At 33.9% G+C, this 17,220-nt stretch overlaps 1 protein-coding gene across 18 annotated transcripts in view; it reads left to right on the forward strand.

The window, feature by feature from the left end:
• The window catches only part of LOC127729861 (uncharacterized protein DDB_G0280205-like), a 192,072-nt gene that overhangs the window by 43,657 nt on the left and 131,195 nt on the right, over positions 1–17,220 (forward strand). For all 18 annotated transcript variants that reach the window (XR_007994871.1, XR_007994870.1, XM_052237784.1 and 15 more), the window contains exons 3-4: positions 775–1,926; positions 7,411–7,562. Coding sequence is in view for 16 of the 18 variants with exons in the window: in XM_052237784.1 (XP_052093744.1) it covers positions 775–1,926; positions 7,411–7,562 (1,304 nt within the window). In the remaining 2 variants the exon portion in view is untranslated. The remainder of the gene's footprint in view (positions 1–774; positions 1,927–7,410; positions 7,563–17,220) is intronic.

The raw sequence follows: 17,220 nt of genomic DNA on the forward strand, positions 1-17,220 counted from the left end.
TTGAAAGATTATTCATTTGTAAAACCAAATTTCATTGGTTCATTTTGGGATTCCCCAACAGTTTTGTCCAATCTAACATGTCTAAAGGGTTTTAACAGGGGTATATTTTACGGAAATATCCGTCACCTAGACTGCGCAATTGTATGTTTACAGCTAATCTTTCATTCACTGCGAATACACGCTTGATTATGCAAGCGGATTTATCAGTCACTGCGGACAGAACGATGATAAAAACTGTGTATATATCCGTCAGTGGTAGATAAAGAGATAAATGCTTAAATTTTAAATTATATCTTCTTATATCAACTTTTAAATAGACTAATAAGCATGATAAGTACAGCTGTATAGTGATGCTGAATAGCATGTTTAAAATTGTGAATGTAGCAATTAAAAAGGGGATATGACTTGGCTTGAATTGATATAGTATAATACATTAATATTTCAATGGTTAATAAATGCAATGAAAAAAAAAATATTAAAGTTTTAAATTATTTTCAGTCAATACTTATCCATGTGAACATGTTTTGGAAACTGTTTACAATATAAAAAAATGTCCCCTAAATACTTAAATTCAGCTGAAAAAAGTTTGTACGCATTATGACCTGAGATTTTCTTCTTCAATAATGCAGGTCATGACCTGCATTTTCATTTTCATAGGTTGACAGGTATGAATTATCACAAGTGTTAATGTGTTTGGGGACCAATTTTGATATTAAACACAAATCATTTAATCTTGCTTTCAATCATAAATATACTATTACTTTTGTTTTATAGACCACAATGTGAAAACAAAGCCCAAATGGTTAGAAGAAGACACTATAACATCTGATATTGCACCACCTCCAGCACCTTGTAGGAATTGTCATTCTTCATCATCCACTGGTCGTGATGTTGGGCAATATTACTCAGATATTCATGCATCACAACCTGTCCATCAGCTGAATGCAGCCTCAAGAATTAAGGACAAGGCTCAGCAGAAGTCAACAGATGAGTCGGAGAATATTCGTGGTGAAGTGGGAATTATAGATCTGTCTCACGGAGAAATGCAGAATAGGGTGAACAATAACAATTTTAGACAGAATTCCAATCAGAACAGTGCAATATCCCAAAGTGCCAATTTGAGACAGATACCTTCACAAGGGTACTTAAAACAAAGAAGCTTGTCCAACTCTTCTGTTTCTATTCCAAGACAAGAAAAACGTGCTAGAACTGAAGTTATTGAGATTGATGGATCCTCACCAACAGAGAAAATGTTTTCTTCAAATAGACAAGAAATTGGTAAAACAAGCACTCCAATTGTTAGGCGAGCAGGTCAGCTATTGCAAAAGGCCAAAAACAGACAAGCTTTGTCAACAGGTACTGCAATATATACTTCAACAACAACAACACTGACACCTACTTTTTCTTCAAGCTTTAGTTCTGAGTCTACAAGGACAGCTAGTTCAAATAGAAATTTTGCTCTTGGAGCACCACCAGTCAGTTCATATCTAGCACCACCCATGAGTTCATCAGCATTTTCAGTATCACCAGTTACTGGTTCACAATCATTGGATGATATAATTGCAGAGACAGTTCAGGCAGTGTCTGGACAATGCATATTATCAACGGAAGTCCCTCCTTCTAGTCAGTCATTTAGCATAGAGCAGAAACTACCAGATTCCAGTTCTGTGAAACGTCAGACAAGTTTCCAGGACACAAACTCATCTAATCAGCTTTCATCACAAACTGTGTTCCCTGGAATGTCAATTTCACCAAACTCATTTTCACAGATGGTTGATGGACAAGCTGTTCCTGTGGCTCTGCATGCCAACATTGACAATATCAGTAGAGATTTGTCACAGGTGTCAGCACCATCAGGTTCTAATGCCACGGAAGTAAAAATGGAAACAGACCTGAATGCCAGTACTAGTGACTCCTTTAGTACAGGTATCTAATTTACATTTGTATATACATGTATATAAAATATATAATTATAAGGAGATGTGGTATGATTGGGAATAAGACAAATATCCACCAGATTTCAATGATGTGGATGTAAGCAACATGTTCATGATACATGTAAGTAAAATTAAGGGTTTTGTAAATTTGACGTATATATATAACATGTTCTTGATAAGTAAGATTGAGGATTCGGTAAATTTTATATGGTTATGATATGTTCATGATACATGTAAGTTGAAATTAAAGCTTCAGTAAATTTAATATGTTAATAACATGTTCATGACAAGTTGTAAAACAGCTGATCTGTGAAAATCTTTATGCCCCTGCAGTAGCGGAGGGGGCATTAAGTTTTACCCTTGTCCGTCTTAGATGTACGTCCCAAAGTTGGTTTCTGTTCTCTAACTTTAGTTTGCCTCAACCAAATGTCATGAAACTTATACACAATGCCTATTACCACAAAACACAGATCAAGTTTGAAATTGGGTGCCGTCATGATAACGGTTCTTGAGTTATGCCCCTTTATAAACATAAAAATTGCTGAGTTTTTCGTTTCCGTTCTCTAACTTTAGTTTGCCTCAACCAAATGTTATGAAACTTTTACACAATGCTTATTACCACTTAATACAGATCAAGTACAAATTTGGGTAGCGTCACTTTTACTGTTCTTCAGTTATGTCCCTTTATATCTTTATATGATATGCAAGCGGGGGCATCATCTGTGTCCCATGGACACATTTGACATTTATTTTATATTAAAATGCTACATACAAACTTTTTTCATGTACTTATTATGTATGTCATGTATGTAGTAACGTGAAAATTTCCCCCAAGCATGTTTAGCATGGATAGACGCCATGCCCTATTTAAATGATGCCATGCCCTTTTTTTTGTCTTAATAAATGACGCCATGCCCTTTTTTCACTTCTTTGGGTGACGCCATTGTCTCAAAAAATGCCCTTTCTTCCTGTCTTCATGTTTCTGGCAAGTTTATGACCCTCAGCTAATTAACATGTACAACAGGTGTTATAAAGTTGTGATTACAGTTAATCCGCTTTTCGCCATGGGATGGGTCACTAATCCCTTAATTATTAATAAACCTCATAACTGACCACCATAATAATTTTCCCCAGTAAAATCAGTCAGTTGGCATTTTAATTTCAATATTTCTCAAGGCCAACGACCACAATTTGTAGTTCGTTTGTTGTAGTTTCGTCATTTGAACAAAATTGTTTTCCCCCGGACAGTTCGCTTTTTAATTTCAAAATTTCTAAAACGATCACAATTTGCAGTTAGTTTGTCATAGTTTCGTCAAATGATCGTATTTTCGTGATCTTTGGTATAAAACGTTCAATTTCAATTAAAAAGATAGAACTTTATTCAAAACGTTCAGAAAAGTTTTCACAAGTCAAACAAGTGCTTCCTTTACTGTTTACGATATAAATTTAGTTTAAAATAAATAGGAGAGACAAATATAGTTCTTACTAAGCAAATCATATTAAAAAAAAATGATAATTTACTGACTTTTTTTTAAAACGAACCAATCCGTAGATGAATCCGGATTCATTCTGAATTTATTATCTACTTGTCACTTCCCATTTACATTTCATTTGTAAATCGAAAGTAAACGTGATCAATTCTCTATTAATTAACAATTAACAGTGATTAGAATCATTCCAATAAGAATTTGTAAAAATCCTTGGTTCCAACTTTATAGAAATGAGTTCTAAATATAGATCTAAACGTTTTATAAGGATAATGATTATGCAGTGTAATAGTCTTACAAAGTTCTACAAGTTCATTTATACTGTGAATCCTGGTTTAAAAAAAGGGGCCCAACTTTTGTTGATCAGAACTGTCCCCTGAAACTAATTGAAGTGAAATTTTGAACTAGATTTTCAGATCTTATATCCTAATCTTCATATTTAAGTGCCACATCAGTCAAATCATGTAATTATACTGCCTAGTAAATTTATGCATTAGTCCTTCAAAGTCTGACAAAGATGTATAGCTAGTAATATACATACATGTACATCCTTGGTCCCTTGCTGTTACCCGGAATAATGTTTATTTTCATCTTTATTTAAAGATGCATATACAATATTATTTTGAAACAATACACTTGCTATCTTGAGTTCTAATTCCATCAACAACTGCCAGTCCATACTTTACCAATGCAATATGACAATTTATTGCCTTTCTTGTTTTCAGCATACTGTAGGTGCCCTTTTGTTAATTTTCCATACACGATGTAGGTGCCCTATTTATATTTTTGCATGCTCTAGATGCCCTTTTTCAATTAAGTTACCATGCCCTTTTTGTGTGATAGGGGAAACACTACTCATGCCACGAGAATAAAAGGTTATGAAACCCTGAAGTCAAAACTAATTTTTTCTACTTTCTGTTTTCTGTTTTTACTAGGCTGCACCACTTCCAGTAAACATGATATCCTTCCACTTTCCTGGTTTGATATCCCCAAAAGGATGCAATATTTTTTTTAAATCTAAATGTATGTTTCAATTCAGCATAAACTTTTAATCAAACATAAAAAATTGAGTCCAGAAAAAAATTCAGAAAAAAAAATGGACTATTTTATTTCACTCCATGTTTTGACATGCACCAGCAACTGGAGTTGTAATACAAGACTGGTACCTAAGGCTTCAGTAAATTTAATATGTTAATAACATGTTCATGACAAGTTGAAATTAAGGCTTCAGTAAATTTAATATGTTAATAACATGTTCATGACAAGTTGAAATTAAGGCTTCAGTAAATTTGATATGTTTACAACATGTTCATGACAAGTTGAAATTAAGCATGTTAACTAAAGGATTCAGAAATTTAATTTTGACATGTTTATAACATATTCATGTCAAATTAATTTTAAAATCCTTTGTATTTCATGATCACAATTTTGTAAACATTTAATCTTTGTACTGTAATTAAGCATTGAAGAATGGTTTACCATGTTTACAATATTTCCTTTTCATGCTTTTCGTGTGTTTTATATATAGTTAAGAAATGTCAATATATTCAGTAAAATGATAACATTACACTCATCTGACCTGTTTGGCTCAACATGTTTAGAAAAACATGTACATATAGATCACAATCATGACCATCCTCTCCCCAAAAATATTTACACAAGAAATGATTTCGATGTGTACGTGTTAATTGCATGCAAAATTAGTTTAGGGTTGACACATCCGTGACATGTGCTCTATGTTAATTTTGTCCTAATGGTCCTGATATACATCATGTACATGAATGCATGTTTTGTTATTAAGACAAATCTTGGCATCACTTTATCATGTTTATAGACATCATGACAAAATCTATACAAACACATTTTTTTAAGAAAGCTGTTTTTTGGGAAACAATATTTTATCTAACCAAAACTTTGTATTTAAAGAAAATAAGACATTTTACATGTATATTTGATATAAAGGTTTATCTTTGTCAAATTTCAAGGCTGCACTCATTGAAGTTTTACAAATACAGGTAGAATTTATTTTCCAATATATACAATGTACATGTATAAGCCTTGTCCTAGATTTTGACTTACATTGTGATTGATTTTTAGTGGAACCTTTAATACATGTAAATGAAAACAAACATAATATGAAAAATATGAGGGTGTGTCATAATGTTTGTACAACTTCCTAGGTCAAAGTTCAAGGTCAAAAACTTTAGTTTCAGTTGACAACCCCATGTCCTAAGGTAAAGATTGTGTCCGCTCTATATCTTGAGAACCGTTATGATTTCAAAGTTAATACTTGACATGTATATTAACCAACACCAGAGGGTGTGTTAAAATGTACATGTATGTACAACTTCCTAGGTCAAAGGTCAAGGTAAAAAACTTTGGTTCCAGTTGACAACCCCATGTCCTATGGTAAAGATCTTGTCCGCTCTAGATCTGTATCTTGAGAACCATTATGATTTCAAAGTTTATACTTGACATGTATATTAACCAACACCAGAGGGAGTGTCATAATGTATGTACAACTTCCTAGGTCAAAGGTCAAGGTCAAAAACTTTGGTTTCAGTTGACAACCCCATGTCCTATGGTAAAGATACAAATTTTTTACCACACGTTATTTACAGCAGGCCCACAGAGATGGCTCCCATCTCAATGATGTCTAGTTCACTCTGTAACCCTGAAATTGAACATCTTTCTATTTATTCTATAGATTCATTGTATTTTATGAGTTGTAGATAACATGGATAAGGCATGCAAACCCTGACTATTTCAAAACTGATTTGTATTTAGAACATTTCTGGTCATATAAAAGAATAAAGATTTGTTTCATGCTGTGAACATAGTGCAATATCCAGATTTGATAAGTGACATATGTTACTATGTTAAAGCACCATTGGTTTTTGTCTCGCCTTGACGGAGTCATAAAGCGAGACATAGGTATGCTGTTTCCGGTGGCGGCGGCGGCGTCAACAATGTATTAGTTTGTGATTAGGTCTAGTTCATGGTGAACCACTAGTGGTAGGTCAATGATATTTGGTATGCAGTTGTATTAGCATTGGCACATCTCATTACCATGGAGATTATTTGGCCCCTCCCCACAGTCAAGGTCTATTGACTTTGAAACTTTTCATAGTTAACATGTATTAGTTTGTGATTAGGTCAATTTATGGGGAACCACTAGTGGTAGGTCAATGATATTTGGTATGCAGTTGTATATGCATGGGCATATCTCATTTCGATGGAGATTATTTGGCTCCACCCCCTTAGTCATGGTCTATAGACTTTGAAAATATTGCTAAGTTTACATGTATTAGTTTGTGATTAGGTCAGTTCAAGGGGAACCATTAGTGGTTGGCCAATTTTAATTGGTGTTCAGTTGTATAAGCATTAGCACATCTCATTTCCATGGAGAATATTTGGCCCCGCCCCCTCAGTCATGGTCTATTTACTTTGAAACTTTTGCTTAGTTTACATGTATTAGTTTGTGATTAGATCAGTTTAAGATGAACTGCTTATGTTAAGTCATTGATATTTGGTATGTAAATTTATTGGAATTTGCAAGTATTGTTTCCATGGAGATTATATAGCCCCACCCCTGATCATGGTTCATTGACTTTGAAACTTTTACATAGTTTACAAGTTAATGTTTGTGTTTAGGTTTGTTTAAAGGGAACGACTTATAATAAGTCAATGGTATTTGGTATGCAGTTGTATTAGCATTGGCACATCTCATTCCATGGAGATTGTTTAGCCATGTACCTTCAGTCATGGTTCATCGACTTTGAATATTTGCATTACTTACATGTTAATTGCAATTTTAATTTCAACATTTGCATTATCAAAATTACAAAAAGGCGAGACATATCTCTGTGATACATTTGTAACAGTTTATTTTACCTTTATATAGCTAATTGTAAAAATGGGTAATCTTACAGTCGATTTTGTAAGATTATTACCTGAAAACTTGATGGATTTTGTGATGATTTCAGATGCAGCAACATTACAATCCTCATTATTAGATACAAGTACAGACTCATCACTCTCATTTCAAGACACATCTCATACATCACAAGGTCCAGTAGAGCCTGGTGGAGTCCCCAGACCAGGTCTGATTGACACAGAGACAGCAAAGGCTTATCAGGTAAAGTAAATCATGTCATGTCACATTTTAAACAAAATTGAAAATCAGAGCTCAGACATAAACAAGTCTTTTTTTGTTTCTGACTTATAGAAGTCAAATCATGTTTTTTGATAAAAATGAGTTTACAATTTTGGACTTGTCTAAGTCAGAAAATGACAGGCTTGTTAAAGTCAATTTATGTTTAATAAAACAGGATAAAAACACATAATATGACTTTGTGGTCAAAGTATATAACCTATGACAATAAAATCTTTTCTGAGAATTTACAAGGACCTGAGCTATCTACAATAAAATTGAGAATGGAAATGGGGAATGTGTCAAAGAGATAACAACCCTACCAAAGAGCAGAAAACAGCCGAATGCCACCAATGGGTCTTCAACGCAGCGTAAAAATCCTGCACCCGGAAGCGGGCTTCAGCTGGCCACTAAACAAACACGTGTACTAGTTCAATGAAAATGGATGTCACACTAAACTCCAAAACATATAAATGAACTAAAATTAAAAAACATACAAGACTAACAAAGGCCAGAGGCTCCTGACTTGGGACAGGCGCAAAAATGTGGCGGGGTTTAACATGTTTTGTGAGATCTCAACTCTCCCCCTATACCTCTAGCCAATGTAGAATAAACAAACACACAGCAATAGGCACAGTAAAACTCAGTTTGAAAGAAGTCCGAGTCCGATGTCAGAATAGGTAACAAAAGAAACTAAGCAAAATGACAATGATACATAAATGAACAAAGGACTACTAGCAGTTACTGACATGCCAGCTCCAGACCTCAATTAAACTGATTGAAAGATTATGTCTTCATCATATGAAAATCAAGCACAATCCCTCCCGTTAGGGGTTTAGTATCATACCATCATAAAATATATGAGAAGAACATAACCCGTATCATGCCAACAACTGGTTTTAGAATAAATTTGTTTATTTCCAATGCAAAGACCCTATGAGTGAATCAATATTAATACAATGTACCAAAATATGCCATCTTTAATGACCTGACAACAGTATGGTAACTATATCCCTTCTGAATAAGTCTGTTTAAAGGTTTGGTTAGTAATGATCTGATTGATCAGTTGTTTGCTACATCTAAGTTGTTTTTCCAGTTTTAATGGTTATAAATGGTTGCATCAGAAAGTGAATGAACATTGTCTCCTTTTGTTTAGAATCAAACTCATATTTTTATTCAGAAGACCTAACTGTTGTCTCAACTTCATGTAGATGCTTGACCTTTTATTTTATTTGTGCATGGGTCTTGAAGCTAACCAATTTTGGTACATGTACATGTAACTTTTCGACTTGAAGAAGTCATTAATTGCAACATTATGATAAAGGTCAAATATTTTTTGCTCAACATTAATTGACTTGTTGAAGTTGTATTTTGTTTTAAAATAAAGGGAGAGAACCCATCAAATTTAGAACTCTACAAGTCAAAAGCAAAATTAGACTTTATGTCTGAGCTCTGACTGATTGAGGAGTATTGAGGTGACAGTATCAACATGTAAAAATATCCACAAAAAAAACAGAATATACATTATACATGTACAAACTGACTCTCCATCGTACCTCTATCCCAGTGTTCTCCCCAGAAAAATTTTAAGGCGCAAAATTTCAAGGGCGCGTAACTCTATTTTAGACTGAGCGAACTATTGTGACCTGAAGCAGTCAGTCATAAATCATGATATGCAATTATAATGCACATAATTAAAAAACATGATAAAGAATAAGAATGTTTATATTTTAAACAGAAAAAAAAGCATTTATATCACAGCTAGTCAATTGAATAAGTAAAAATGTATAATCTAGTCTGAAAACATCCCCATGTTCTGGGCCTTCCAGTGCTGAACAGTTTCAGGAATATTTATATTTGTACTTTCTGTTCCTTCTAGGGATATTTAGTAACAAGACTGAGACAGTTTGTAATTTTGTTGGACTGTCTGTTCCTCATTCTTTATCCTCTTGAGGGTTAAAAACTTTTAATTCAATCATCTGCCTTTCCCTTAACCCAATTCTTATTTGGAGAGAACATGTTGATTCATAATTTAAATGGAATATGTTTAAAATATTTGTTGTAAAACTTTTTAAAACAAAAAGATAGCAATTGACATCTGACTAGTTTCCGTAATTTGACATTAATTACGCTTCAATGGGTATATTGTCAAAACGTTTCTATGGCAGGTAGATATAAACGAAACTTGACAAAATACTTCAAAGTTAAGACCAATGAAATTATTTACTAGTGTCATTATTATACAAATGCTGCAGAGATTCCGTACAAAGTATCCCGATGGATAAATAAATGGACGATGTTAAAAAATATTTTATTTCTAAAACGTGACAGTTGAGAAACGAATTTTACTTGCAAGTAACAATTTTTACCTTTCTAACAGAACAAATCACTTCTCGTTATCTTTAATAAAAGTTTATTTTGCTTTTTGATGTACAAATAGTCTCATTCATAAATAGCATCGTAAATTTCTTTAGTAATGTTTATTCAAATTTAACACATGTATTCATCATGTTCATAATATTGGTCGTGTTAAAATAGATTCTTCTTCTCGACCAATGAAAAAATTTGTTACTTAAATGGTCAAGTGATGCATAAATACAATGTATTTGCGATCTATTTCTTCAATTTTCGCACGGAAGATTTTGAAAACTTTTATTTTCTACAAAAAATATCTATCTTCTTGATGATAATTTACGCTATAACCTGATTACATGGTCTGATAAGGCTGGCACAGGTAAAGCAGAGACTTGCTAATTATCAGTTATTGCGCAACTTTTACAGACCTCTCAGTCTCAGCGGTGATCAGCAACTTGGCAATTTTAACCAATATTTATGATTAAAATGTGAAAAGTATCACGCTACGGGATCAAGTTTTAAGGGATAGCGGCCAATTAAGGCGCTGCGGGATCAACGAAGATATTATGAAGGCGCTGCGGGACCGCAGTGTCATATTGGCTTGGGGAGAACACTGTATAATCCATGTTTCAGAGTTTTTTTCCAGATCCTTGATATTGGTATTTATACTTGTAATTTGTCATGCTTGTAGTCATCATGAATTTACTTAATTTATTTGCCACAGGTCGTTTATGCAACTAATATAACTTAAATTAAATACATGCAAAGTGCAAAATGACATGAATTTATTTCTATATAAAATTTATTGAAAAAATCCTTGAAATTTTTAATTATGATGTACAAGATCTTAATTTTTCTTAAGTTGTGCCTCAGTCTTAAATGCCAAGGGGCATTTGTTTTTTTCAGAGAGCTACTTCTGATATTTGGGTGCCTCTTGACTTGGTTATTATTGTAAACTTCTTAACTTGAAGTTCAACAATATGTCAAGCTTTGAATCACTCAGTGTCTTTGAAGCTTGCAAAGTTATTAATTTAAATTTAACAGAAACGACTGAAGATCTACCATAAACACCTTTTTATATGACTGCAAAAAATTTTTTGCGTTCGTATAATGGTATCATGTCGTCATGGCGTCGTCCGAAGACACATTTAGTTTCCGGACAATAACTTTAGTTTAAGTGAATGGATCACTCAGAAATTGTACCACAAGGTTCCATATCACAAAGGGAAGGCTTGGATTGAGTTTTGGGGTAATTGTCCCAAACGTTCAGGAATTAGGGAATGGATCTCTCTGAATTTGTAATACAAGGTTCCATACCACAAAGGGAAGGCTGGGATTGAGTTTGTGGGTAATTACTCCAAGGGGGGGGGGGGGGTCAAAAAGTTTGGAGGGTTTTTTTTCAAATTTTTTTTGGGGGGTTCATATTTTTTTTCTTCAAGATTTTTCAATATGCGGATTTTTTTCATATTTTTTTTTATATATACTTAGTAGTAAATACAAGTAAATTGTATGTGTAATACAATCGATTGCAATCATGCTGTTTCAGCCAACCGTGATAATATCGATATCAGTCACGGTTGCAAAGGCTTTATCAAACCCCTAATCTGTATGACATCACGTAATCGATATCAGTCATGGTTACAAGGAATTTATCAAACCCTTTATATATGTTTTACATCATGTCACTTGAAAAAAACATCTAAATTAGTTGTACTTGAGATACATGTATATAATAAAGTGTATATGATATGGCTTTTTCAGTATCACACTCTGTATCAACCCTCAACCAATATAATCCCTCGAGCATAGCTCTTGGGATTATATTGGTGTCTCGGGTTGATACAGGCAGGGCTTCCAAAAAATATGTGTGCCAGCTGGACATTTTTTGTCTTATCCCAATTTTGATCCCTTAAGACTACGTAACAAAAGGTAATCATGCTAATCAGTTGGGCATCATATAAACAATGAATGATTGACATAAAAACGATATTAAACTTGACTTTTGATACAAATTCGCTGTACTGACGTAAACTGTTAAATTGACAGTGCATCATTGGAAGTGTGCAACATTAGCGTATTAATAAATGCCTTAGAATCTTTATTTGTGAATATTACGTTGTCAAAATCATCCCTGTCAAAATCTTTTTTTTTCGTTTTTGAAGGTACATTTTCTCATACCGGATGTTGACTTTAAAATGGTAAAACACGGACCAGAGACGGATACAAAAAATATGTGTACGTTTAAAAAGCACAATCGAGTATAAGAAGCTCCTTCCAACGTTATTTCTTCAAGAAAATACTTGAAATGAACGTTAGATGAAGGTATCAATGATAATTTTAGTATTTTTGAAGAATTTGGATGCATAATTAAATCTCACAACTGCGCACATGCGCACGCGTGTATTTTGTTCAAACAATGTGGTCCTGATGATTTTTTCGCTTAAAACCTTTATAACTCAACTACCTTATAAAAATTTTCATCAAATCATATTTATATACATATTTTTATTTTTGCGGTCGTATATTGGTATGACGTTGGCGTCGTCCGAAGACACATTGGTTTTCGCACTCTAACTTTAGTTTTAGTGAATGGATCTCTATGAAATTTTGCCATAAGGTTCAATACCACAAAAGGAAGGTTGGGATTGATTTTGGGGGTTATGGTACCAACAGTTAAGGAATTAGGGGCCAAAAATAAGCATTTTTGTAACTTCCAGACATAACTTGTGTGTTAGTGTATGGATCTCTCTGACATTGTACCACAAGGTTCCATATCACACAGGGAATGCTGGGATTGATTTTGGGGGTAATTGCCTCAAAATATTAGGAATTAGGGGCCAAAAAAGGGGCAAAAAACAAGCATTTTTCTAGTTTCATGACAATAACTAGTGTGTAAGTGTATGGATCTTTCTGAAATTGTACTACAAGGTTCCATATCTCAAAGGGAAAGCTGGAATTGAGTTTGGGGGTAATTGCCCGAAACGTTTAGGAATAAGGGGCCAAAAAGGGGCCAAAAATAAGCATTTTTCTAGTTTCCAGACAATAACTTGTGTTCAAGTGTATGGATCTCTCTGAAATTGTACTACAAGGTTCCATATCACACAGGTAATGCTGGGATTGATTTTGGGGGTAATTGCCTCAAAATATTAGGAATTGGGGGCCAAAAAAGGGGCAAAAAAAACAAGCATTTTTCTAGTTTCATGATAATAACTTATGTGTAAGTGTATGGATCTTTCTGAAATTGTACTACAAGGTTCCATATCACAAAGGGAAAGCTGGAATTGAGTTTGGGGGTAATTGCCCAAAACGTTTAGGAATAAGGGGCCAAAAAGGGGCCAAAAATAAGCATTTTTCTAGTTTCCAGACAATAACTTGTGTTCAAGTGTATGGATCTCTCTGAAATTGTACTGCAAGGTACCATACCACAAAGGGAAGGCTGGGATTGAGTTTGGGGGTGATGAATCATAAGGGGGTTCGAAAAATTTGGGGGGGGGGATTTTTTTTTTTTTTCCTTTTTTTTTTCTTTTAAAATTTTCCATTTTAAATTGGTTATTTCTGTTTTATATTTAAAAGCAAATAATAATGATATGGTAGGAGATACACACCAAACAGGATGTGTAAATTATTATATAATAAGTATTGTGCAATAGCAAGAAATTTTCAAATGCACAGTATTGCACAATAGCAAGAAATCTTCAATTGCACAGTATTGCGCAATAGCAAGAAATCTTCAATTGCACAGTATTGTGCAATAGCAAGAAATATCCAATAGCACAATATTGCGCAATAGCAAGAAATCGTCAATTGTACAGTATTGCGCAATAGCAAGAAATATTCAATTGCACAGTATTGTACAAAAGAAGATACTTCGTATAAATTGCTTATTTCTTGACCAATTTCAATGGGGTTTTATTCTTGAATTCTTGGGGTTCTTTAATATGCTGATTCTTACCGTGTATTAAGTTTTTGGATTTTGGGCCCCGTTTTTAAATTGGTCCACATTGAGGTCCAAAGGGTCCAAAATTAAACTTTGTTTGATTTCATCAAAAATTGAATTATTGGGGTTCTTTGATATGCCGAATCTAACCGTGTATTTAGATTCTTAATTTTTTATTCTGTTTTCAAATTGGTCTACATTAAGGTCCAAAGGGTCCAAAATTAAACTTAGTTTGATTTTAACAAAAATTGAATTCTTAGGGTTCTTTGATATGCTGAATCTAAACATGTATTTAGATTTTTGATTATGGGCCCAGTTTTCAAGTTGGTCCAAATCGGGGTCCAAAATTAAACTTTGTTTGATTTCAACAAAAATTGAATATATGGGGTTCTTTGATATGCTGAATCTAACCATGTATTTTGATTTTTGATTTTTGGGCCCCATTATCAACTTTGTCCACATTGAGGTCAAAAGGGTCCAAAATTAAACTTTGTTTGATTTCATCAAAAATTGAATTCTTGGGGTTCTTTGATATGCTGAATCTAACCATGTATTTAGATTTTGGATATTGGACCATAATATTTGTCTGTCCAATTTAAAATTTTTAAGTTCTTAGACCACATTCATTCTGTGTCAGAAACCTATGCTGTGTCAAATATTTAATCACAATCCAAATTCAGAGCTGTATCAAGCTTGAATGTTGTGTCCATACTTGCCCCAACTGTTCAGGGTTCGACCTCTGCGGTCGTATCAAGCTGCGCCCTGCGGAGCATTTTATTCTGAATTATGTTAAAATGGCAAACCTACGTTAAATGTCTGTTTCAGGTTTGGCACAACAAGTCATATTTATAATTTATCGGTCATGTCTGGAAAATACGACTGTTTTGGAAGCCCTGGATACAGGTGTGATATTGAAAAAGCCATATGATATTCTCTATATATAAAACAGATTAACAGTATTGCGCAATAACTAGAAATCTTCAATTGCATAGTATTGCGCAATAGCAAGAAATCTTCAATTGTGCAGTATTGTGCAATAGCAAGAAATCTTCAGTTGCACAGTATTGCGTAATAGCTAGAAATCTTCAATTGTGCAGTATTGCGCAATAGCAAGAAATCTTCAATTGCACAGTATTGCTCAATAGCAAGAAATCTTCAATTACACAGTATTGCGCAATAATAAATCTTCAATTGCACAGTATTGCGCAATAGCAAGAAATCTTCAATTGCACAGTATTGCGCAATAGTAAGAAATCTTCAATTGCACAGTATTGCGCAATAGCAAGAAATCTTCAATTGCACAGTATTGTGCAATAGCACAGTATTGCACAAAGCACATTATTGGGCAATAGCACAGTATTGCGCAATATCACAGGATTGCGCAATAGCACAATATTGCACAATAGAAAGAAATCTTCAATTGTACAGTATTGCGCAATAGCAAGAACTCTTCAATTGAAAATAAATACAAATCTTTTAACCAATTTCAATGGGATTAATATAAAGTCTTTTATTTTGGGGGGTTCTAATCTTGTATTACTATTTTGGATATTGGGCCCCATTTTTAAATAGGTCTACATTGAGGTCCAAAGGGTCCAAAATTAAACTTTGTTTGATTTCATCAACAACTGAATTATTGCAGCTCTATGATATGCTGAATCTTATTGTGCAATTAGATTTTTTATTTTGAACCCTGTTTTCACATTAGTCCGTATTAAGGTTTGAAGGGTCCAAAATTAAACTGTGTTAGATTTCAACTAAATTTAAATTTTTGGTGTGTTTTTATGTGCTGAATATAACCATGTTGTTAGATTTTGGATATCAGACCATACTAGGTAAATTAAATGTCCCATTTCAAATTTTTAAGATCTTTGACCACATTTATTTTGTGTCAGAAACCTATATTATGTCAAAAATTTGATCATGATCCAAATTCAGACAGTATCAAGCTTGAATATTGTGTTCAAACTTGCCCCAACTGTTCACAGTTCGACCTCTGCGGTCATATCAGGCTGCGCTCGGCGAAGCATTTTATTTTTTTGGAAGACAAGAACAAATATAATTTCAATCAGTTGATTTTAAGAATTAGAATGAAATTATTTTCTTCTGAATTGTCTGCCCATAGGTGGCGTTTTTAGGTTATGTGTTTTATGTGATTTGGCGGTTAAATCATTCGGCACGACAGGGTCTACTCGATCAGTCACTTTAATTGTTCTAGTTGTGTTTATCGATTTAAGTACATTCGAATTTAGTCATGGATAATGAAGGTGAACCAGATATTTCGCTGAGAACTGTTTTAACTGCTGTAAATCAACAGAGTAAAGATATCGAGGCAATTATTGATGCTAAAGTGACAGAGAAAATTGGTGGATTAAGAGAAGAGTTACAGGGTGCCAACCAGTTGATGAAATCCCAGGTTAAGAAACTTAAAACAAGACGCTTCCTATAAATGGAAATACGAAGGTAATAAGATCCAATTTGACTTTAATACTGAAAATCTCGAGGATCTTGTTCAGACTTTGTGGGCTATAGACAATGGGAAGGTAGATTACGCACGAGATTTGTTATCATCTACCGTAGATAAAATTAAGCATCGTAACAAACTCATCAAAATAGCTGACACTTCCGAGGGAGGTTGGGATACCGCTAGGCAATACGACGCTAATCCTATTGCAAGTGATTCTGAGGATGAAGCAAAAATTATCCGAGCTGACAATAGAGCTGTCCGCAAGAAGAAAGGGAAGGCTAAGCAGGTTAGAGGAAATGGTTCCAAAACTAAGGATAACAATCAGTCTCTATTAGGACAGGTTCCAAACTTCGTTCCGCAGCCCTTTCGTGGGCCTCAGCAACCTTGGTTCAATGGAATTCCCCTTCAGCAAGGTTTTAATGCTGGAAAGATGCAGAGGGGACAATGCTACTCTTGTGGGTCATACACACACTACAGGTCCAGCTGTCCGTATGTCAACAGTAGTAAACCAGCCACCCAAACCAGGCCGCAGTGAATTTTTGAAAGATGAGTATTTTAATTATCTTGAACTTTCACAAGACATTTTAGTAGATAATCATATTGATTGCAATTTGACCAATAATTATTTTGAATATGAACTAGGTCAATCTGATATTATTGTTAAGGGTAGACTTAGCAGAAACATTCAATTTTGGATAGATATTGGTGCGCCTAAATTTATTATAGATACTATTAGAGATGGTTATGTTTTACCTTTTTATTCAAATCCAATATCGATTTGTTTGTCTAATAATTTATCAGCTTTGAATAATGCAGATTTTGTAAGATCGGCTATTACTGATTTATTAGCTAGAGGTTTAATTGTGGAGACGTTAGATATTCCA

This window comes from Mytilus californianus, unplaced genomic scaffold (genome assembly GCF_021869535.1).
Source record: "Mytilus californianus isolate M0D057914Y unplaced genomic scaffold, xbMytCali1.0.p SCAF_2, whole genome shotgun sequence".
Taxonomy (NCBI): domain Eukaryota; kingdom Metazoa; phylum Mollusca; class Bivalvia; order Mytilida; family Mytilidae; genus Mytilus; species Mytilus californianus.